Source organism: Amblyomma maculatum, chromosome 9 (genome assembly GCF_055883805.1).
Source record: "Amblyomma maculatum isolate TAMU_Amacu chromosome 9, ASM5588380v1, whole genome shotgun sequence".
Taxonomy (NCBI): Eukaryota; Metazoa; Arthropoda; class Arachnida; order Ixodida; family Ixodidae; genus Amblyomma; species Amblyomma maculatum.
The window spans coordinates 88,432,277-88,457,246 of record NC_139352.1 but is presented as its reverse complement, the minus strand read 5'-3'; the positions used below and the strand labels follow the sequence as shown (position 1 = coordinate 88,457,246).

Sequence of the window (24,970 nt, the reverse complement as noted above, 5' to 3'; positions counted from 1 at the left end):
TGAGTGGACCTTTGCCCAGGGCCCGTATTCCGAGTTTGCGTCGTTATCGAAGTGTCGCTATCTCATGTGACCTCGAGTCATCCGATTGGTCGAAACGCCGGAATCAGGTGTTGCCGCTACGGAACCGGAAAAGATGGCAACGTCATGTTACGGCGGTTCCACCAATCAGATGACTCGGGGTCGGAGAGATAGCGTCACTTTCGATAACAACGCAAAATCGGAATAATGTTTTTCGTAGGAGTCATCGTTTTATAAAATTGCAAACTCTATGTTGTAAGTGCGTTTATGCTGTAAATTGATTTGTTTTGTATACTTTTTCTGCTTGCTTCTTTGCTATGTATATTGCTCTGCCCGAATGGACCTAACCACAGTCCGCAGTGTGTGTGTAAATAAATACATTATGAAGGAAAGAACTGAGGCAAAAATTTTAGGATCGAGGCTTGAAGGGAGTTCCTGCGGCCTAAAGAGGAACCCATCAAGAATCAGGGGTATATATCGAACCACTTGGGATAAAAAAAAAAAAGGAGCCTGATCAGTTACCACTGGTGATTGCATCACTGGGGGTGGTATCACAAAAAAAAACATGGGGTGACTAACTTTCGAACAAGGGCGCCTTTTAACTAATTCCTTGAAACGTGCTTCTTTGCAGAATAATAAAGTGCGAAATCATGAAAGAGGAGTTGGAGTCCGCGACTTGATTATCTAACGTTCGTTAAAGCACATTTACACGCATTGCTTTTTTGGCATGATGTGTGAGATCGCTTGAGGTCAGATAATTATTTGCCGGACGATTCAATCCGTATAAATCTTGCAGCTTATTTGCTGACATCACACTTTGAAGACCGATTGGATTTATCCTAACAAAATGAAAACGCCATATCGAATCCTTTGCAAAGGTATTTGCGCTACTGGGTTTTTAAAACATATTGCAAGGAATCCGATTGGAACGCGACGATAGTAGATTAAGTTAGGAAAAGGAGAATGGCAGTTGTACGGTTCGCAGAATAAATATGTAGCCCCGCCGGGGCGGCGCAGTACTTACGGCGCTCGACTACTGTTCCCAAGGACGCGGGATCTACTCCCGGCCTCGGCGACAGCTTTTCGATGGAGGTGAAAAGCAAGGCGCCCGTGTGCTTTGCGATATCAGTGCACGTTAAAGAACCCTGAAGGTTTGATGGTCTGAAGGTTTGGAAAAGATTGGGAAAAAAGAAAGTGGACGTTGCACTTTCGCCTCCGCTGCGATTTGGTGAAAAGATGCACATGTAAATGCACTGAAAAAACATGTACAAACTGTACTCGTCAGCATGAAGCAGCCCGAAAGATTGTACCCCGCAATAGCTATATTGTATAATCGCTCCCTCTGTCCTGTGGCAACTATATGTTGGTCAAACTAGTCATTGTCTTAACTGTAGGCATGAGGAACACTGCAATAATGTCAAACATGCTCCTCCACAATATCGGGATTCATTGCCGTTATTGTACTCGTAATGCGCCGGTCGAAAATTGTGAAGTTGTAGCATATCACAAAGATACGGTCACAAGAGAAGTCATTGAGGCTTCAGAGAATGCGAAGCTAGGACCGGCATCCGTTAGCACTCCATTCATCGCCATATCACATAACGAACATGTTTTTTGTATCATTGTAAATTTTATTGCTTTGTTTTCCCGTGTTTTTTCCTTTCTGGTTTATCTGAAGTGCTTTTGTGCTTAAACAGGGGTGCTCTGCATATGACAATCAGTTGTTAGTCAGCGTTGTGCCTCGTCTCTCCTTCCCTCGTGTTTGTACTGGTACACTGCTTTTTTCTTTGAATGTCGTACCAACTCGCCCATCAGTCTACGTCTTTGGGCCTAGAAAGGCTATTGCCTGAGACATAACGTAATAAAACGCAGAAATAAAGAGGTAAAACGTTCGCCTCATAAAACAAATAGAGATGAAAAGGGGGTAAATGACTTCCAATAATACAGCAGAAGTAAACTCAACAAAAAGGGACTTCCTCTTGTCCATGAGGAAAGCTAGAGTGTTGTTGGAACGAATTATTATGCCATATGCGAATGGAGATCAATGAGAGTGATATTGATACATTTCGCAATAGGCTATTCATAAAAAAAAATAGTCAAATGCGCTCGAATATCCCACCCTACTTTCTAGATTGATATTGCTTAAAGCTGCCGAAAACCAAATACGAAATACATCTCAGCTGGGCTTATTAGTTCAGAGGCAAATCGTGCACCAATTTATGTAATGAATGTTTGGTTCCCGCATTGAAAGTGCTGCTCGGCTATGCTTTGAACGAAACTAAAGATAAGTGTTTGAAGTATGCTTGTCTTAAGAACGGAAAATTTTTGATACACAAAACGGACATCTCGCACGTATTGCAACTAACTTGCTTGGCTGACCTTGCCCAGTTCTTGCAGCAAATAGATGTACCTAGCGATCGCTCAATCTCTAAACGGCATAGAGTTCTGCCCAAATAGTAATCAAGTCCCATGGACGCCTTAAGGCATGCGTGTTACACTGTAATTCCCGGAATGCTAGAAAAAACCTTGATCACATGGTTCTTTATGGCGCACGTTGTACATACTGTAACGTTGTTATTGCGCTGTAATAGACATGGCTAAAACAAGGAGAAACTGCTGAAATTCCTTGGTAATCATCTTTTCGCGACAGCGGGTGAGTAGATCAAGTGATGGAGAAATTGCGCTTTTTGTTCAAGAGCTCAATAAATGATACCACTTTAGTGCTCATTATAATCGATCATCAAACAAAAATTCGGCATCATTATTGTGTTTTTCATCGCAAGCACAGCACGTTTGTAAATAAATTTTATGCCGTAATGAGTATTACTTTGTGATCACCTGTGACAGGAAAATTATTTAAATTGTCTGTAGCGATATCAACACTGATTGTTTAAAAAATGACTGCTGTGATTACTTCTTGCTGATATTCTTAACATTAGAATGTTACAGCTGGGTAAATTCGAGTTACCAAATATTCCGCCCCTCTGATTTTGTAATTTGCAAGAACAAAACGATGTTATCTGGTGTTTAAGACAGTGTTTAAGGCATCGTAACAGAGTCTACTTTTGTGCTTTATCCCTGCGACACGTCTAGTTATGATTTCAGCAGCATAGAAAATATTCAACGCCAGCAGGTTACGTTTGCGTGGGACCTTTGCTTCAGAGAACCAGTATTTAAACCTCTCATGCATGCGGGCCTAATATGAGGACATATATCTACCCTGTTATAAGCATTTTTCACTAATTGGGAGGGTGTCGCTACCAGCATGAAGACCTCAACTGACGAGATGTTGAGGTTTCTAAGATGTTTAACAGATGACACTAGCCTTCGATGTTTTATTTTTTTTTTTGAAATGCAAGGTTCTAATGGGACAAGGCTTGTTGGAGGTTATCGGATGTTCTTAAGAAAAAAAAATAATTCATCGAGAGGCAGTGGTCCTGTTCGAGTATAAAAATATATGCGCTAAGTACAACTCTTCTTTAACTAAGCAAATTTTGTTGGTTTTTCTTGGCCATAGAAACAACCATGCATACTCAAATGAAGACATTATGCATAAAAAGCGTAGTCTTATCTTTTACGCCACCTAACAAATAATTATTTGCAGAATTCCATGCCTTGGCTCAGAGCGCCTGTATTTTCCCTGGTTTTCCATGCGCAGTGCAGGCTGTGTTGGCAGGAATTTGGTTGTGTGTAAAACTTGCACTGACCGTGACGAAAGCAATAGTTTTCCAAAAGGTCTTCAAAGCGACGATTGTCTGGAGAATAAATCTATGTCCTGTTGTAGCTCTAATTTAACCCTGATGATGATTCCGAAAATGATGCTTGGGACAGGGATGTAGGAGGCGGATGATGTCAGCGAGACTCTACATGCTAATGACGATTCTGTAAATTCGGGTCTAAAAGCTGCATTGAGGGCCTCTACTGCGAGAAACTGAGCACTAAACGAAGCCAATAAAGACAGCTACTATGTAGAGAAGCCTGCTGGGTTTATTAGTTAGCACAGGGTCGAGGAGCACGACGCACATAACGATTAGCTACCTTCTTCCTGTAATTGCTGAGTCCTCACTTTACAATATTTTTTATTTCTAAACATGTTTGTATGGATTCAAAAAAAAGGAAAGAGAGCGGTGTATACGATGTAATCAGGCCACACTCCGTGGAATTTTACAAAGAACACATGGGGGTGTCGACATAATGAATTCCTTGATTATAAGGCACAGAAATAACATCCGGAACAATAGGGGTTACGTGCGAATACCATCAGTCTTTTAAATGCAGTAATTGCAAATGCCTCGACAGTATGGAGATGCAACAAAGGCACCAAAAACTTTATGAACCAAATTGAATTCAGAGTTTGCGTTGCCAAGGAGCTCATGAATCGCGTTCAACCCGCACTGAGCTCGAAGCGACAAATCTGCTAATCCAATGAGCCCGCACCAGCTTCTTTATACGAAAAAATGCTCAACAATACTTTTGTGGAAGAAAATATGCGACGTCAGGCAGCCTTTCCTAAATAAAAGTAATGAGAAGGAGGCCAACAGCTGTCGAATTACCTTGCCTACCGTAGCAAGGCAAGCTACCTCTGCAGCCGCTGCCACGTCCCTCTGTGTACCGAATCTTCTGAATCCTTCCACAGCGCATAAGCGAAGTGTGCAAAGCCCACAATCAAGATTTCACTTTAAATTGTTGTTTGTTATGCTCTTCTAGTATGCGTGACCTGTGTTATATAAAGGAATACTATGTGTACATAAGCCGATTCCTTCGACCATCTTTAGGCATGATGAACACAATTGAGGACGCATTGAAAATATCTTAAGGATGTTGTTCACTACATCAAATAATTTTCTTCGAAATCTTTGTGACCTAGAGAGGTATTTTGGGTGAGGAAGCTTTTATCCATACACTCCTTTTTATTCATGCACAATAGAGTGAAGGTGTGTCAGGTAGCGACAGACTCAATATCAAAACCTGGTGATTGAAATAGCATATGCAACTGACCTGTCCCCTTGTACATACACTAAGATTAATTGCTACCACCGTATAGGCCCTTGGACAACACAAACTATAGCTGATGTTCTGGAAAGAGAAGGATTCTTACTATCACACGCGTAGAAATAATTGAATTAATGATTATTACTGTGGACATTTGCAGCACTACCGAAATAAATTGATTGCAGGGATTAGAATCTCAAAGATACGGTACTACACTAAAATGATTACGCGCCAGGAATGAAATATTGTAAAGATATCAGAACTGCGAGTGGTGTTATTGGAGTAAGAATGAGTGATATAATTTTCCTGATAAAGTCTCTGAGGACGTCGTAAATATTTTCAACAATCATTTCGCCGAATGCAGAAGAAACTCGTTAATTGCCATACCTTCAATAGCGCTTTAAGCAAAAAAATAATACTTTCACTTTCGGGATATTACTCAAGATGAAATGATGTCAGTGATCAAAACACTAGAAGAAACAAAACGTGTGCTTATGAAAGAATTTTAATGGAGGTATTAAATACAATGGCGACATTTTCGGGCCTTACGCTATATAATTATCCACGCGATCTTTAGTTGCAAATAGCTAATATTTTGGAGTCTGACCGTTCTGCCAGTATATATGCACTCGAGGCCCCAATGACAACAAAAGCTATAGACCTGCATGTGAGCTCAGTGTAATCAGTACTATATTCGAATTATAAAACCTGTACAATTTAGTGAGTTTCTGCTTGATAACAATGTAATTAGTCTGAGCAGCATGACTCTCTCTCATCTAAATCAACGACAAATCTCTGCACACCACATTTTCAGAAGAATAACTCTGCACATCACTAACACCAAATGACAGTGGTAACATTTATTGACTTAAAAGAGGTGTTTGAGTGCACTGATCACTGCGAGCTGTAAAAACAATAAAGGAATAAAGTAACAATAACGGCACTCTCTCTTCTCTGACAGTTGCCTGTCTGCCAAAAAACAAAACGTAGTGTCGATAACAGACGTTCTATATTCTTACCAGCGGCTTTCAGAGTCTCGCGAAATTCTAGGCTAGGGCCCGTTTTGTTTTGTATGTTCATGAACGACCTACCGCTTGCCGTTAGACTTCCAAAGTATTGATGTATGCAGATGACACAGCTCTTTCGTTCACATCTCAATCAACTTCTAGACTACAAAACACTGCAACACGTCAAATGGGTATTATTTACAAATGATTTTGTGCTATGGAACCAACACTATAAGTCTAAAGCCTACATATGTGGAGTTTCACTACATGAGACTAAACGATGAAACTGACACGTTTCGCACATCACATAAGAGTAGTATTCACGGGGTTTCTTTTAAAGACATTGGCGTCGTCTTTGACCAACACTAGCACTGGCCACAAAACATCGATCGTGTATGTAAAACATAGAGTTCGGTTGCTGTGTCCCCCCCCCCCAATTTAAGGAAACAGTTATTCTTCTCTTTCGCCAAATTCAGTCTCGTGAAAGCAACTGCTGGGGTACTATCATTTGAATCCTCACTCAGTCGCAAACTTTTTATATCAGTATATTGGTATACATAAGTTCTGGTATTCCTCTACCATTCAGTATGTTAGTGTTGCCGTCGCGTAGTACAAGACTTATATTAAATGCAAACTTCAAATGCCTGCCTCTCATAAATTGAACGAAGAAAGCTTAGTTCAATTTTCTGGGGAAAACATTTGAAATAGTGATGTTTATGAGAACTTTACAAACAGCTTCCCACTCACTTCGGAGATATACTTCATTAAGAGCCAGGAAAGGTCGTTTTCCTTGAAGTTTTTCTAGGTGGTTTATTCTTTTCTGTGCTTATGATTAGTTATACCCTCCTATGAACTGTTGACTGATATGCATGTCCACCTGAAGAGTTGATTATTCATTTGTTTGATTGTATGTCAAATTTCTGCGTATTAAGGCTGGCTGATCAAGTTTATTTTTTACTCGACCATTTACAAGTCAAGCCCCATAGTTATCGAACCGAATTTATAAATATGTATTGTCTTGTTTATCGATAATGATAGCTTTGATTGATTGGGTGATTGATTGAAATGGGATTCTATTCCTATCAAGCGTGAGTAAAATTAGTCTTTTCTCACAAAACATAGTTTTTAGAAAGATTGAGCATCGAAGTTTACATCACATCGGCTGCAGTTCATACAGACTCGTTAGTCCACTGTGAGCCTGGTTGATTAAGAAAACAGTCAAAGTTATGGCGCACAGAGCTGCGGATATTGTCACGCATGTTTAAGAAACATCAAGACAACGGCTGCAAGAATATGGAGCCTGTCACATTCAGCAAGTAACCCCCTGCATCGCTTTGTACTTTTTCATAAATTGTCAGGGAAATCATGTGGTGGATGAAAAAAAAAGCATGCACACTGGTTGCCTTCCCCTTGTGCCTTTGTCCTATGGAAAATGGATCGCAATAAACTGCAGGTGCTGTGCGATCATGCGATTGACATCACTCGCGAATAATAACTTGCAGCTGCCAAGACGAAAAATCGCAGGCTGCTAATAATTTTAAACGCTTTACTGCACTCTCACCTGACTTGAGAGGTTCGCCATGCACTGAGCATGCGCCCTCAATGCTCCGTTTGCCCGGTCGGTGAAGATAGATGCAGATGTGAAGAGCAGGGTGAGCGCTTCAGCTACACGGCTGCCGATCCCTGCGTAGTTCAGCGCTCGTGTTGCTCCGTGGTCGTAGTATGGAAAGGCGAAGGCGTATGGCAGCAGGGAAAAGTCCGGTTGTAAGGTGTCCGTGTGCACTAGGTACAAGCCCATGTCTTGCATGACTTTTGACAGATACCGGGAAGATGGGTTCAGGAACGAAGCATTGGACGCCTTTTGCCAGTTGGCGACCAGAGAGTCACCCATATCCACAGCGCCGCCTTCGAGGACATCGATGGTTTCTGCATGCCGGCATCGTAAATGGCATATATGAGTGGCACACCTTATTGGGCCCTACATAGCCTATAGTACGCGGGAATACCGTCATCATATACATTTTATTTTCTAGGTGTAGTCAGTCGACGTTACATTCATCGTTGTGGTACATTGGTAAACAAATTTATAGGTCGGAAAATAGAATAGGGTTTAGTCAAATTGTTATAACAATGGAGGAACTTTGGACGCCCTTACAAACATATTCTGGCAAAAAGGGCCGCCAAATTGGCATGCATATACATTGTTGGACGCTTATTAAATATCGGTGTCTCACGGCATAACGGAAGCAGAGCTGCTATCTTGTCACCGTGGTAGCAAGCATCGAAGTAGCTGCTCTGATAGCATCATCCCTTTCCTACCCTGTCCTACCGGGGAACGATTACTATATTGGTTTGAATACAATATCCTAATTCTGCTATTTCTCCGTAGGTTCGTTTGTTTGTTCTAGTGAATAATTATTTTGTGAGGATCATATAGCTAGACATTGTTTTACAAAATGACTCGACAGAGTGTCTAAATCAGCTATGAAAATGCCGATGTATTCTACCCTCTGGAAGACTCACAAAAAATTCAGTGCTAACATAGACGCTTTACAAACCAAATATCGCTGCGAAGGTGACACATGCTCAAATAGTTTTGTATTCTTGGCTCAGAAAAATTCTGCGCTCGATGGGATTCCTCTCTCTCTTTTTGTGATCGGAGGAAGCTACCTGTCCGCACAGGGGGTTTCATTGTGTCCTCCCTTGCCTCTTGAGGGACAGCTGAGGGCCCAGCGCCAACTACTTAGATTAACACTGTCGAATTTGGCAGAGCTTACTAGAATACCGAGAAATTTGCCCTGACCGAGATTATTCATAGGTGTTCTTAACTAAAATATGCAAGCAGCGCTTCAATGCTACTTCGAAAATTCTGCAAGAGCTATTTTGTGGCTGGTCAGAACCACAGTAAATTATGATATAGACTAAAGACATATCCGAATGCAGAGGTCCATACAACGTTCCTGGTAAGTAGTCAATGCTGGGCTGTTAAAAACCGAAAATAGAAATTTCGGCATGCAACCCATGAAGAAAAAGATTTTCTGAAAGTGGTCAGTTTTGTGCAACCATAAATTGCAACTTCGACTAAAACGTTCTGACCGGAAACTTCACAAAACACCTGTAATTTGCATGATGCATCACCTGGCTGACTAGGAAATGCTTTTCTCACTGATACTTTTCATCGCAGTTCTTTAAGGCAGGTTACACATAATTTGAACAAAAATGTATTATACTGAAGTATGTTGTCACGTACACGGTGACTAAGGATACTAAGGACAGCAGGAGGTAGCCCAAACACAACGGCAACAAGCAGCACAGACCCAACCGCGCAAGAAACACTTCGTCGTCCTTTCAACTTCGTCCTCCTTTCACACCTGAGTCATGCGCCACCTGGCAACGCTAGGTGGCATTACCCCCTTCCGAAAAAGAATTGAAAGAAAAAATGAGGACGGCCGGTAAAAACGGTGTGAAAAGCAAGAGAGTGGCTACAGCGGGTGGCCATACGCTATAGGTGGTAGTACGGCTTCAGCCGCAGAGTGTGCACAATGTTCGAGCTGGGCTTTCAACGTTTTTTTTTGTGCTGCACCATCTGGAATAACTTCATGACTAAGGTCACTCACACGACGCAATACTTTGTACAGCCCGAAGTAGCGAGAAAGGAGTTTCTCTGACAAGCCTGGACGGCGAACTGGTGACCATACCCAGACTTGGTCCCCAGGTTTGTAGTCAACATGGCGGTGCCGGAGGTTGTAACGGTGCGCGTCTGTGGTCTGCTGCCGCCCAATGTGCACACGGGCGAGCTGGTGGGCTTCCTCTGCTCGGATGACCTATTGCTGGATATCTGGGGAAAGCTGGTCGTCATCTGGGCACGGGAGCATGGAATCGAGCCTGCTCTGAACTTCGCGTACGTAAACAAGCCGAAATGGTGTGAAGCGCGTTGTTTCTTGTAAGGCTGTATTATACGCAAATGTGACGTACGGCAGCACCTCGTCCCAGGTCTTGTGCTGCACATCGACGTACAGTGACAACATCCCCGCAGTCGTCTTATTCAATCTTTCTGTAAGACCATTGCTTTGTGGATGGTAAGCTGTAGTCTTGCGATGGGTCCTGCAACTCAGCTCAAATATGCGGTCGATGAGCTGCGGAGTGAAAGCTGTCCCTCTGTCGGTAATGACGTATGAAGGGGCGCCATGCCGCAAGACTATGTTGTGCATGAAAAACTCGGCTACTTCGGAAGCTGTGGCATGAGGGATTGCCTTTGTCTCAGCGTATCGAGTCAGGCAGTCAGCAGCGACTACTATCGATTTGTTTCCCGCCTGCAACAAAGGGAAAGGGCCAAGGAGATCCATGCCGATTTGGTCGAACCGAATACGGGGTGCTTTAACGGGCTTGAGAAATCCGGCAGGCGATGTTTTACGGCGCTGGAATTCGCGACAGCTTCGTACATAGCGTTTCACAGCTGCCGAGAGTACTGACCAGTAATACATGTTGTGCACTCGAGCAAGCGTCCGTGAGCAACCCAAATGACCAGACGTAGGTTCATCTGGGCAAGCAAGGAGAATATTGCCGCTAAACCTTCAAAACAGTATTTGTTGTTTTTTAACAGCCGCCGGCATACAGGCTTATCACTCTGATTCTGGACCGCGTATCAGTTCCGTAATCTTTGTTACTGCTCGATGTCGCGAGTCACACCTTTATCAGTTTTGTTGTAGCGCAAGACGCACCGAGATCTGTCTCGAAGGTTCCGGCCACTCGCTTGTCTTTCCACAATGTTCCAGCCCATGCTGGTAGCTGTTTGCGACGTTATCTAGATTCTTCTGTGCATCCTTTAAATTGAGCGTTGCCGAGTGTGACGAGCATTCTTTGTTCGACGATCGACGAGCACGGTTGTTTCTATCGCCGCCTCCGAGTTGCTTAGTTCTTTTGTGGGCGCAAGTCAGCCCAAATAAAGAGTTTCTTTACTGCAATAATCGACCCCTTCATTTGTGTCGTCGACCTCGTCACCACTACGTGACATCTGGTGGAGGTGCTGCCTTTTATCCTTCAAGCGAAGACCCAAGCCGTGTTCCTGTCGCCCTGGAAGACCAGCCTACAGGTCACCGAGCCAGCCGCCGACTTCAAGGCCTACAGCCAGAGCACGGTCTGCTACCTGACCCCATTCGATTTCGGAAGACATCGACGCTGACAATGGCCCAGCCTACAGCACCGGTTATTTTCTTTCAACCCCGGGAGCCCCCCTGCTTCCATGAACTACCGGATGAAGATGCGGGAGATTGGATGGACCTTTTCGACCGTGTTGCAGAATTCAATGGCTGGAACGACGCCGCGAAACTCAGGCAAGTCTACTTTGTTCTTCAAGGACATGCCCGAGTTTGGTTCGAAAATCATGAGGCAGCTATGAAGGATTGGGAGATTTTCAAGGAAGCGTTTCTGACTGCCTTTTCAAGCGCCGTCCGAAAGGAAAGAGCCCAAGCCCTCCTTCAGTCAAGACTTCAGCTCCCTAACGAGCCTGTCTTGGCGTATGTTGAGGAGATGAAGCGCCTCTTTCGCAGCGCCGACCCTAATATGACCGAAGGTGAGCAAGTCAAACTTCTATTGCGAGGCGTTAAAGAGTCGCTCTTTGCGGGTCTTGTGCGAAATCCGCCAAAAACTGTGGCGGAATTTGAAACGGAGGCGTCTACTATTGAGAAGACGTTGGCCACCCGAACGCGTCACTACGAGCGACCACTTCAGCCGGACTGCTCAATCCACTACCCCAGCGCATCTACAAGCGGAGAGAACCTTCGGGACCTCATCCGGGAGATCGTGCGTGAGGAGCTCCGCCGACTGATGCCATCATCGCAACAACCGCAGGTGGCGACGCTCGCGGACGTCGTCCGTGAAGAAGTCCAGCAGGCGCTGGGCGTTCCTCAAGCGACGGCTGCGACTGTTCCAGCACACGAGGCAACAGCGATGAACTACGCTGGTGCATTACGTCGCCCTCCGCCCCGACGTGATGACTTTCCGAGCCCTCGCCGCAACCGTCCTGTTCCTGAAAACCGCCCCTTGGCCCCCGCCCGCCAAGCCAACCAACGACCCCCAAACCCTAGGAAGTGCGACGCCTGGAGGACTGCAAACAACCGGCCATTATGCTTCCACTGCGGTGAGGCCGGTCACATTCTGCGGCACTGCCCTTACCGACGAATCGGTCTCCGTGGATTTGCAGTCGACGCTCCACGACCACGCCCAGGTGAACGACCGCAAGAAATCGACAACTATCTGCGTAGTGGTGAGATTGCGCCACCAAGCCGTCGATTCAGGTCTCCATCGCCGTACAGGGCCCGCTTTGCGTCGCCAGGACGTAACTATGATGATAGTGTGCGCGGAAGGTCCCCAAGCCCCCGTAGGGGAAAATAAAGGCAGCAACCTTTGGAGGTGAGGTTGCTCAACGGCGAAAAGACGAAGATCCTCCGCCGCCGACGACCACTAACGACGACGCAGCCATTTCACCGCCGCTCCACACGACGACATCGACGACAACACGACCAGAGTGCAAGCAGACACCGCCGCCCAGCGAAGTAACAACGGTATGCCCCGGCCATGACCTGAAGAAACGACGGAGCCGATATCGGACACCAAGGCCCACGTACAATGCGAGGACGCGAACAAGTGACCTTGAAGTTGATATCGACGGTCGCAGAGTCACTGCCCTAGTAGACACCGGAGCTGACTATTCAGTCATTAGTAGACCGCTAGCCTCTCAGCTCAGAAAGGTTACCACCGTTTGGGACGGCCCACTGATTCGCACCGCAGGTGGCAACCTGATTACTCCATCCGGACGATGCACTGCAAGAATAACCGTAAATGGGCGTACTTACCCCACCAGCTTTGTGGTCTTGCAGCAGTGCTCCCGCGACGTGATTTTAGGCATGGACTTCCTAAATGAACATAGGGCTATCATCGACCTGCGATCCAACATCATCAAGCTCTCTGGAGACAAAGCCATTCCTGCTACGACGACGTCGATGCAAAACATCGCTCTAAACGTCCTCGATGAAGAATTGACCGTCCCGCCCCGATCAAGCATCGCAGTCTGCGTAGGTAGCGCAAACATCGAAACCGCTGGAGGCATCGTCGAAGGAAATATCCAATTGCTCATAGAACGAGGTGTCGGTATCGCAAGAGGCATCGCGAAATTCCGGAGAGGTCAAACTCAGGTGCTGGTAACAAACTTCACCGAAGAATACCGGCATCTCAACAAGGGCACGACGATCGCTTTTCTCGACGAATTAGCCGACCTCAAAGATGTATTCGCCCTCCACGACCAAATGCTGGAAGACTCACCGGACCAATTCCGTCAGCCCAAATTTGACATCAACCCGGCATTGACCCACAGCAGGAAACACCAGATTCTTAGTCTTCTTCGAAGCTACGGGGAGTGCTTCTCGTCATCATCGAAGGTACGACAAACACCACTGGCCAAGCACCGCATTATAACGGACGAACACGCCCGACCTCTGCGCCAAAGCCCTTATCGTGTATCGCCGCGAGAACGCCAGGCCATTCGCGATCAAGTTAAGGAAATGCTACGTGATGACGTAATCCAGCCCTCGAACAGCCCCTGGGCGGCACCAGTCGTTTTGGTCAAGAAGAAAGACAGCACACTTCGCTTCTGCGTTGATTACCGCCGCTTGAATAGCATAACGAAGAAGGATGTCTACCCGCTTCCCCGCATCGACGACACTCTCGACCGGCTCTGCAATGCAAGGTACTTCTCATCGATGGACCTCAAGAGCGGATATTGGCAAATTGAGGTCGACGAAAGAGATCGCGAAAAGACCGCATTCATCACACCGGACGGCCTTTATGAGTTCAAGGTGATGCCATTTGGCCTCTGCTCCGCACCAGCCACGTTTCAACGAGTAATGGACACAATCCTGGCAGGCTTGAAGTGGCAAATTTGTTTGCTATATTTGGACGACGTTGTTGTCTTCTCGTCAAACTTTGAAGACCACCTAAAACGACTACAAACAGTGCTGGAAGCCATCAAGTCATCGGGACTAACGCTAAAAGCAGAGAAGTGTCACTTCGCCTACGAAGAACTCCGGTTCCTAGGTCACATCGTTAGCAAGTACGGTATTCGCCCAGACCCGGAGAAAACAGCTGCAATCGCACAATTCCCACCGCCTGCGGACAAGAAAGCTGTACGCCGATTCCTTGGGCTGTGCGCTTATTATCGACGATTTGTCAGAAACTTTTCTCGGATCGCCGAACCGTTGACGCAGCTTACAAAGGCTGACGTACCTTTTAAATGGGAAGCGCCGCACGAAGAAGCCTTCGATGAACTTAAGCGCCACCTGCAATGCCCTCCTGTACTTGGCCACTTTGATGAAAACGCCGAGACCGAAATTCACACCGACGCGAGCAGTGTGGGCCTAGGAGCCGTTCTTGTCCAGAAGAGTGCCGGACAGGAGAAAGTAGTCGCCTACGCTAGCAGATCCCTCACAAAAGCAGAAGTCAATTACTCGACGACCGAGAAGGAGTGCCTTGCAATCATCTGGGCCACTTCTAAGTTTCGTCCATACCTATACGGCCGACCATTCAAGGTGGTAAGCGACCATCACGCGCTCTGCTGGCTGGCTAATTTGAAAGATCCTTCCGGCCGCCTTGCCAGATGGAGCCTACGACTTCAAGAATTGAACTTGATTGTAGTCTATAAGTCGGGCCGGAAGCATTCCGACGCAGACTGCTTATCCCGCGCTCCGGTCGATGCTCCCCCGAAGGACGATGACGACGACGCCTTTTTGGGACCGGTAAGCGCCAGCAGTTTCGCAGAACAACAGCGATCAGACCCTGAGCTGAAAGCGCTAGCCGATTACTTGGAAGGAAAGACCGCTTCCCCTCCTGGTGTGTTCAGGCGACATTTATCATCCTTCACGTTAAATAATGGCCTGCTCGTGAAGAAGAACTTCGCACCTAACAAGACCACGCAGCTTCTCGTAGTGCCTAAAACCCTTCGGCAAGAAATTCTGCAGGCGTTGCACGATGAGCCCACAGCAGGCCACCTCGGATTTGCGCGCACATTGCGTCGAATCCAGGAGAAGTATTACTGGCCGCGACTGCCTGCCGAAGTTGCCCACTACGTGAAGACGTGTCGTGAGTGCCAACGACGCAAGACGCCGCCGAACAGACCAGCAGGACTACTAAACCCTATTCCGCCCCCAATCGTGCCCTTTCAACAAATTGGGATGGATCTCCTCGGCCCCTTTCCATCTTCGTCTATGGGTAACAAGTGGATCATCGTGGCCACTGACTACCTTACCCGTTACGCCGAAGCAAGATCACTACCAAATGGTACCGCGGCAGAAGTCGCCAAATTTTTTGTCGAACAAATTCTCTTGCGACACGGCGCCCCAGAAGTGCTCATCACGGACAGGGGAACGGCGTTTACGGCAGAGTTGACGCAAGCCATCCTGGAATACAGTCACACAAGCCATCGACGAACAACTGCGTACCATCCCCAGACCAATGGCCTTACGGAACGCCTGAACAAAACGATCGCGGACATGATCGCTATGTACGTCGACGCTGAACACAAGACCTGGGACGCCATCTTGCCGTACGTGATCTTCGCGTATAACACGGCAGTCCAGGAGACAACCAGAGCGACCCCGTTTAAGCTTGTGTACGGCAGGGAGCCAACGACGACGCTCGACGCAATGCTGCCGCACGTAACCAGCGAAGACAACCTTGACGTCGCCGCCTACCTGCAGCGTGCGGAGGAAGCCCGACGACTCGCACGGCTGCGTATTAAAGACCAACAGCGCACCGACAGCCGACGATACAGTTTACGACGACGCCACGCAGAGTACAATCCAGGAGACCAAGTGTGGGTTTGGACACCAATTCGCCGTCGCGGATTAAGTGAAAAGTTGTTGCGTCGATACTTTGGGCCATACAAAATCCTTCGCCGCGTCGGACCACTGGACTATGAAGTCATTCCCGACGGAACATCAGCATCACAACGGCGACGCGCACGCCCAGAAATTGTACATGTTGTACGACTGAAGCCATATTACGCGCGTTAAAGAATCTGTGGTGTTTAAACTTTGCAGTGTTTATGTTTAAGTTCCTTTGTTTTGAACATCGAGGCGATGTTTTTTTAAGGGGGGAGTAATGCCGCGAAACCTTCAAAACAGTATTTGTTGTTTTTTAACAGCCGTCGGCATACAGGCTTATCACTGTGATTCTGGACCGCGTATCAGTTCCGTAATCTTTGTTTGTTACTGCTCGATGTCGCGAGTCACACCTTTATCAGTTTTGTTGTAGCGCAAGACGCACCGAGATCTGTCTCGAAGGTTCCGGCCACTCGCTTGTCGTTCCACAATGTTCCAGCCCGTGCTGGTAGCTGTTTGCGACGTTATCTAGGTTCTTCTGTGCATCCTTTAAATTGAGTGTTGCCGAGTGTGACGAGCATTCTTTGTTCGACGATCGACGAGCACGGTTGTTTCTATCGCCGCCTCCGAGTTGCTTAGTTCTTTTGTGGGCGCAAGTCAGCCCAAATAAAGAGTTTCTTTACTGCAATAATCGACCCCTTCATTTGTGTCGTCGACCTCGTCACCACTACGTGACAATATCCTCACAGAGCTCCCATGGCACTACCAAAAGGTAAGTTCTATCATGGCCCTGGGAGTTTTTTTTATACAAGACGCCTTGCCGCATGCAGAACTAACCAAGCTGCCGAGATAGGTGTCGAGGCAGGGTCGTATCACGCCCTTCCAGATAATCGATGAGTGGAAGGATGTCTGGATCAGCTCTTTGTCGATCCCTGAGCTGAGATGCGCTGAGCGCTCCTAGAAAACCGCTATTGTCATCGGATGTAGTATCGCCAGTGTCAACGGGTACTCGTGACAGCGTGTCGGCGTCTTCGCGTTTGCGGCCGGACTTATAAACAATAGTTATGTCACACACCTGAAGCCGTAAACTCCAGAGTGCAAGTCGTCCAGATGGGTCTCGCAGATTTGCCAGCCAGCACAAACGATGATGGTCCGTGACGACTTTAAATGGTCGGTCGTAAAGCTAGGGGCGAAACTTCATAGTAGCCCACACGACCGCCAGGCATTCCTTTTCTGAGGTGGAGTAGTTCGTTTCGGCACGAGAGAGAGAGTGCGGCTAGCATAGGCTGTTACTCGCTCAACCGGTGTTGATGCTGAACAAGGACCGCGCCAAGACCGATCCTACTGGCGTCAGTGTGAACCTTTGTGCAAGCCCCTTCATCGAAGTGCGCGGAACAGGGGATGTTTGAAGGCGCTCACGAGGCAAAGAGAAGGCCATCTGCTGCTCAGAGTTCCACACAAAGGAGGTGTTCTTCCTTGTAAGGCGCGTCAGAGGTTCCGCGATCTTAAAAAAGTCCGCAATGAACCGCCGATAATATGCGCACAGGCCGAGAAAGCGCTGAACAGCCCATTTATTTGCTGGAACGGGAAACCGTGCGGTGGCAGCAGCCTTATCGGGATCCGGAAGCACCACAACAGCGCTTACAACATGGCCGAGGAACTTGAGTTCTGTATACCCGAAGTGGCATTTATGGGGCTTCAGCGTGAGATCAGCAGAACGGAGGGCTTCCAGGACAGCTCGAAGGTGCTCAAGGTGTTGGTCAAATGTTTCGGAAAAAACAACTACGTCGTCCAAGTACGCAAAACAGATCTGCCACTTGAGGCCAGTGAGGACGTTGTCCATAATCCTTTGGAATGTAGCTGGGGCAGAGCACAATCCAAATGGGAGTACTTTGAATTCATATAGGTCATCTGGAGTGACAAATGCGGTTTTTTCTCGGTCTCGTTTGTGTACTTCGAGATGCCAATAGTCGTGTTTCAGATCAATAGATGAAAAATACTTAGCACGTCGCAATCTGTCCAGTGAGTCATCGATGAGCGGCAACGGGTATACATCTTTCTTTGTCACATTATTCAATTTCCGATAGCCGACGCAAAATCGGCAAGTGCCGTTCTTCTTCTTGACCAGGACTACTGGCGAAGACCATGGACTTTGCGAAGGCTGCACAACACCATCATCCAGCATCTCCTGAACTTGCATCTGGATCATTTCCCGTTCTTTGGCAGGCACACGATAAGGCTGCTGTCATATAGGGCGAGCGTCGGCATAAGTAATGATGCGATGTTGTGTGGTGGGCGTTTGACGAACCTTCGATGAAGAAGCAAAACAGTGCTTGAAGTCCTTCAGCAGTTGCTCTAAGGCCCGCCGTTTCTCCTTTGACAAGTGGCAGTTATTGTCGATGTTGTCAAGAGATGGCTTGTTAGTTTCTACTGCTGTGGATGCAACACAGACCGGATCGTGCGCAACAAGGTCAGCGAAAGCGATAGCTGTTACCAGGAAACAAGTGCCGGTGCTCATTAGAAAAGGTTGTGACAAGGAGTGCAGCCCGGCCATTGGGAAGCGAAAATAAACTTCGAGCAGCGCAAATGTCTTGAGCAAGCAGGAGCGAATGGTTTGCCTCCGCTACAGCATCACCGGTACGGAAATCGTCACAGGTAACTTCCACAAGAGCACTGCTTTGCGGCGGCAGCGAGACGCTCTCGGCGGAAACACGAAGTGCGGCATTGCAAGGACTGCTACTATCTTGTTCGGCAGATTACCCCATCGAAAATGTGACGAGTCTATTTTGCAGGTCGATAACTGCTATGTACTCCCACAGAAAGTCAATGCCGAGGATAAGGTCACGGGAGCAGTCACTTAAAGCAACGCAACTAACGACTAAAGTACGTCCGTTAATCTGAATGCGAGCCGTGCACATCCCCTTTGGAGTAACTATATGTCCACCGGCGGTTCAGAGGTACACACCTGGCCAAGCAGTGAGCACCTTCCTCAAAACAGTCGCCATGCGACCACTCAAAATTGAATAATTGGCACCGGTGTCCACTAATGCATTAACCGTAGTACGACCGTCTATGATAACCTGAATGTCCAGAGAAACGCTTTTTGCTTCCCTAGGTGACGGTACCAGCAGCTCGCGGTCGGATCGAAGCGACGACGACGAGAGGTCTTCAACGCAGCGTCGCCCCCGAAGGTCGCTGTTTTCAGTTCTCCCGATGAGGGCTAGACGAGCGACCTTGGTCCTCTCGCGAGGAACCGTGGGTGAACGTCGAGGAGCGCCTTGGTGAAGGGGAGCGGGACTGACGCTGTGAACGAGATGAAAAACGCTGCTCCGCCAGGTACTCCTCAATAACTCGGGGTCGTTGACCAAACCGGGGAGGAGGCGAGTCAAGGCGGAAGCCGCGAAGACCTAGGCGTCGATGCGGACAATCCCGGTAGAGATGTCCTGGTTTACCGCAGTGGAAGCAAAGCGGACGGCGGTCAGGCGTGCGCCAAATGATCGCAATGGACGATTGTCGAAGTTCTGCTCTGGCTGCACCGAGGGCAGCGGAACTGCAGGTGGCGCGAGAATGGGCGGTGGTGAAGAGGGAGCCTGACTCTGCAGAACTTCCGCATATGTGGGACGGTTGTCGGTCCCCGACAGCGGCGGGCTCGTAACTACAGGCGAAAGAGAGCTCTTGAGCGCCTGTCGCACCTCCTCCCGCACTATAGCAGAAACAGAAGCTGGCGATTGCTGCAGAGGGCTGCAGAACTTAATGAGTTCTTCGCGCACGACGCTGCAAATCAGTTCGGGCAAAGCACCAGGATGCCACTCGGAAGATGCAAATGATTCCGCGATTGTGCCTGTATAAAACGGTCAGTCATAAGCCAGGGCATATTGTTGTAGCACCCTTTCTATTGTGGCGGCCTCCGCAAAGAATCCGTTTACAGTCGACGGTGGGTTGCGCACAAGGCCTGTGAACAGCTGCTCTTTCGAATCCCGCATCAAGTGCCTGACCTTTTTGTCCTCGGACATGGCGGGATCGGCTCGCCTGAAGAGGCGCGTCATATCCTCGAAGTACGCTTGGACACTCTCATTCAGCATTTGGATGCAAGAGTGAATGGCACGTTCTGCATGTTCGCGATGATCCGCGCTAGTGCAAGCCTCGAGCAGTTGACGACGGAATTCCCGCCACGATGTTAACACTTGCTCTAGGTTCTCGAACCAGATACGGGCGCCATCGTCAAGGCTGAAATAGACGTTCCTTAGTTTGGCAGCATCGTCCCACTGATTAAAAGCAGCGACACGTTCAAACTGAAGGAACCAGTCCTCCACATCCTCAAAGAGGTCCCCATGGAAAGACTTCGGTACCCGAGGGGCCTGAACGGTGTAGTTACAGGCCGGTGCAACGCCCGTTACTTGCTGAGCAGAAGCACTGGATGTCATGGCGGCAGCCACTGGCTGAAGCTCCGGGGACAGTCCCCTGGATCCGTCGACTGGTGTGATGCACTGGTGTGTCCAATAGCACAAGGCTTGCGCGACGTCTTGCAGATGTAGACTCTTGCATAGGCGATCGTTTTACCCAGCAGCTCCACCAGAATGTCACGTACACGGAGACTAAGGATACCAAGGATAGCAGGGGGTAGCCCAGGCACAACGGCAACAAGCAACACAGACGCAAACGCGCAAGCGACACTTCATTGTCCTTTCAACTTCATCCTCCTTTCACACCTCAGTCATGTGCCACCTGGCAACGCTAGGTGGCAATATAAACAAAAAACGTTCGGATTTGGTAAAAAGAACTAGCGCCGTAGTTTATTTTTAGGCATTTTATTTTCAGGTTTGGTTTGGTTTGTGGGGTTTAACGTCCCAAAGCGACTCAGGCTATGAGAGACTCCTTAGAGCAGCCATGTACATAACAGGCACACTCCAGAGGTTCAGAGATAGTAACACTATGGAGCAAAAAAAGCGGAATCCTCGTTTCCGTGTTGGAAATTGAAAAACAACCTTAAAGTGGCTACGTTAATCAATTAAATAATAGTGGTGTTCTGCTCACGCATCCCTTATCATTTATGTAAATGGTTGAATGTACCGTATTGTACTCTTCACAAGATGCGCAATGAACTACAGAAATGATCACCGGGCGCGGGTATTAACATAGACAAGTCCTTTTCTGTTCGAACGTTTAAAAGCATATTGCAATATTCACTCAACAACTATGCCCCACCGAACAGTTTTGCAATAAATATCAAATTTATTGTGAACGGCAATCAAGCAAGGTAATGATTGTTACAGTAAACATAAGTATCTCGCCTTCACCCGTCTGCTTGTATTAGTGACCATATTTTTTTATAAGCTGTCTCTTTTTGCGTATCTCACAGCATCTCTCAAATGCTTTTCTGACTGGTAAATGTTTTTCCGCAGCAAAATTGCATCTAAGGTCTAAGGACCACCTGATGTTCTCAAAGATTAAGTGACATAGAACAGCACACGGGCCCAAATATCTAAATATTCAATAACCTTCCATTCAGCCTATATATGTTAAATATGAAAAGAAGTATGAATCTGTACTGCGAAGACATTTCTCTATGCAGCTTAGCACTATCACTTATGCACCTATGCAGCCTAGCACTGTCATGGAGGCGGAGAAAGCTCTAAATACTTTGGATTTCAAGTCGTTGATTTATTCTGTGCGGATTGTACTTCTCCTGAATTTACCCTTGAGCTACATATTAAATGCTCGACCTACTGGTTTTGGTGTTCAGGGTAGAACGAGAGAAAGACTATGGCTACACGTTATGAACGAGCACTGAGCAAGGATACAGGGGGAGTCACAGTTAGCTAGCCTATCCAACTTTTCGACAGCTGCTCACGCATATATACCCGATTCGCCGTCATCTCCTGCAGGTTTCTCAAAGCACTGCAGCACAACAGAGGTAGAGTCCCAGTCGTGCACTACAGACACGTTGTCATCCTGGTGTTGCCAGCCGAGAAGGCCCCTGTGCAGAGACTGGCGAACGTCCAGAATGAGCGCTCGTGCCTCTGGTCGAAGGCTGCCAGGAAGGGTGGTCTCGCTGAACCTGAAATTGTGAGCTATGTTTCAGCTCGGTCGCATAATGAGATTCAAACCTGCACCCTTGTATATTTTATGCTCAAGAAGATGTCTACTGTATACTTATTCGAGCCGCGCTAAGGCCCCGTTCCGGAAAAACTGATTAGCCCATCCGTCTCGTTCTTCCTCGTTCGAATATTTTGAATGCCACTGAACACGGCTAATTGCACGTATTCGGTTCCGAATAAAGCCGCTGTCACGATATGATTTCGACAGTACCTTTGTTTCTCATTTGTCTCCTTTCAAAAGCTGAACAAAAAAGTGCAATGGAAGCAGCAATATTGCTTAAACAACTTTTTCAACTGCGTAAATGGATGAATGCTTAAAATGAACCCAATGTTGCATCCTTTGTTCTTTTAGTCTCTAAATACAGCACACTAATGCGAAGAGGTGCGTCACGACGATTACACAAATGTCAGCATTGTTAACGACACTGTAGAGAACTAGTGCCTGCTGTATTAATTTTATTTCATGCTAACAAATGCCCAGATTGCCGGATGCAGACAACACTGAAGGTTTTTCTACGTCGCAACTAGCTGTTCTGAAATATGTTTTGGTTAGGCTGTCAGAGAGTCGAATGGGGAAGTATTGTAAAACCACATCCTGGAACAAGCAGCAATTGGTAAGAATGGACTTTGCTTGTGTCGGGAACTCGAGCTATCTCACCAGCAAACAGAAGCTGCATTGAATGCTCCGCCATAAGAAATAAAGTAAACAAATAAAAGTATTGACCTAATAATTGGGTCTTCCGGTAACTTCGTTTCAAGTGATAATAATTGGCAACAGCGGCCTTCTCTTTCCACGGGGTAAATCTTTGTTGCGTCACTGCAAACGTAAGTTGTATCCACCTAAATTCCTGTAGAAGCAAGATTGAGCTTACAAGCAGGATTTTCCGCATGCTAGAAGAAGCTGGAAGAAAGTAAAATGCTTACGAGTTTCAGACGGAAACGAACCTGTAAAGCAGTGCGTCTCCGGTAGCGACGAAAGTTTTGCTGAACCAGAAGGCGGCATGGCCGAGCTCCACCTTCTCGCTTGTGCCGTAGAAGTTGACGAGCAGCTCTTGGTTAGCAAACCATGCCGCCACCTGAACTGTGCACCAGGATAACAGGAGATGCAATTTTTTGTCTCCGTATATACCCCACAAACCAAAGAAAGCAGAAATAAATCCATATGAATCGGTGAACAACTTGCTATCTGTATTATTGTGCGTCCCTAAGCCGTAGTCTGCCAGGGCTTCCTTCCACTGCTGAGCCGTGAATTTTACGCCAAAATTATTAAACTTCGCATCAATATTCAACAACTTATGTAAATCGCTCCAATTCCAGAGTACCTCCAATATCTTTTCTTCCGTTTTTCGAGTTTCTTCAAACGTCACTAAATCATCGAGGCTTTCTGGTCCGCTTGTTGCTTCGAAGTTTTTTTTTAGCGTATTGAAGTAACGTTGCCTGCTTCCGAGCAAATGTTGCTGTGAATGCGCCGTGCGGCGTAACATAAAAAATTCGTTTGCTGGTCCCTGTATCAAGCGCGTTTTTGATGGAGTAGCCAGTAAATTGAAGGCCAAAATACTGGGCCAGCGAAGTTTAATGGACAAGTGTAGTAGTGTCTTTAGGAAGTCTGGACGACTCGCCTTGAGAGGCCACGCGACGTTCGCAGCTTTCAGCGCTAGTACAACGTCTGTTAGTTGATTGCTGTCGCCTTTGCCAATACGGTCGCAGCTTCGGTAGAAAGCTGCGGCACGTTGCATCAGATTCTGTCCGCTCTTGGGCACCTTCATATCTCGAACCATTTGGGACATTCGGGCCAGCGAAGACAGCAGCGCATCGTCGTTAACGCTTATCTCATTGCGACTGCTCCAGCCATCGCAGACGTAGTGTGTGAAGCTGTCGCATGGGTTCACTGAAGAGTTGATAGACTCTCGCAGCCGCTCCGAGTAGGCATCGCACGCCAGAGTGTCGCAGGTGTCGTAGTGGCGTTCCTGGGAGCGGTGTCGCATTGTCGAAAGCACCGTCACGATGATAGCCAAAAAGACAATTGAAATCCCGGCGCAGTATTGTATATACGTGCGCCTCTTGCTGACCTCTGGGCTCTGAAAGAGTTTGTCAAAGGGGGAATAATTAAGGCGCCACTCTTTCCCATCTCTGATGTTTCGTGACATGTATAATAATGTGCCAGGGAGCTCCGTAATTGTCGTAGTTGTTTCCTTGCCACTGAGTTTTATTGTCTCCACACCGTGACGCCCTTTTTCGGAGCCATTTTAAACCATTAATGTGTGCAGTATATCAACCACAGAAACATATGCTCAGAGACCTGCATATATAAGACCACATTGTTAACCAGTAACTTTCATTGTTTATTATATTAAACTTGTACCTGTTACCATAGCTTGAGCAAATTAGATTTCTGCGCCAGTTGGTAAGACATCCCAGGTAGCACAAAGTGGGCTATGTCGTGGGGCCCCGCGTTGGGCCCGTGGGTGCAGCCCATACGGGCCCCATGCGGAATTTGCAATACGTACCCAGAAGGGGCCCGCGTGGGCTGCCCATTTTCGCCGCGATTGGTCCCAATATGTATCCGTGTGGGCAGCCCAAATAGGGCTGCCCGAATTCAGCCTAGATAGCTGAATATGGCAGCATACCAGAATCATTAATGAGGTCTACGTTTATGAAGGCAGTGCCACGCTATTGATCAACGTTTTAATTTTTATGTCGATTAATCCCTCCAATACCTCAATTGTTCCGGCGCGGGTTTTGCGGAGGCCATTCCGTTTTGAGCTCGCCCACGTGCCGCCCTCATGGGTTCAATCTGGTATTTTCGGGGCTGCCCAAGTTCCATTAATCATCAAGTGTGAAACATTGAGCACTATTTATTTATCTTGTATTCGACACTCCGAAACCTAAGAGAAAATTATTCCCAATTCTCTACAATTATGTGTGCTGGCCCACATCACCCCCAAATGTTGGTCTGAATATTTATTTTGGTGGTGTATGTAGA

The 24,970-nt window shown here is 47.2% G+C and overlaps 1 protein-coding gene across 1 annotated transcript in view; it reads right to left on the bottom strand.

The window, feature by feature from the left end:
• The window catches only part of LOC146179715 (uncharacterized), a 29,384-nt gene extending 5,412 nt beyond the window's left edge, over positions 1-23,972 (bottom strand). The window contains exons 1-4 of the mRNA XM_084580255.1: positions 23,687-23,972; positions 22,933-23,068; positions 21,751-21,947; positions 7,579-7,943 (exon numbers count right to left, since the gene is read on the bottom strand). Of these exons, the coding sequence (XP_084436381.1) occupies positions 7,579-7,943; positions 21,751-21,947; positions 22,933-23,068; positions 23,687-23,972 (984 nt within the window). The remainder of the gene's footprint in view (positions 1-7,578; positions 7,944-21,750; positions 21,948-22,932; positions 23,069-23,686) is intronic.
• Between the last annotated feature and the right edge of the window lie 998 nt (positions 23,973-24,970).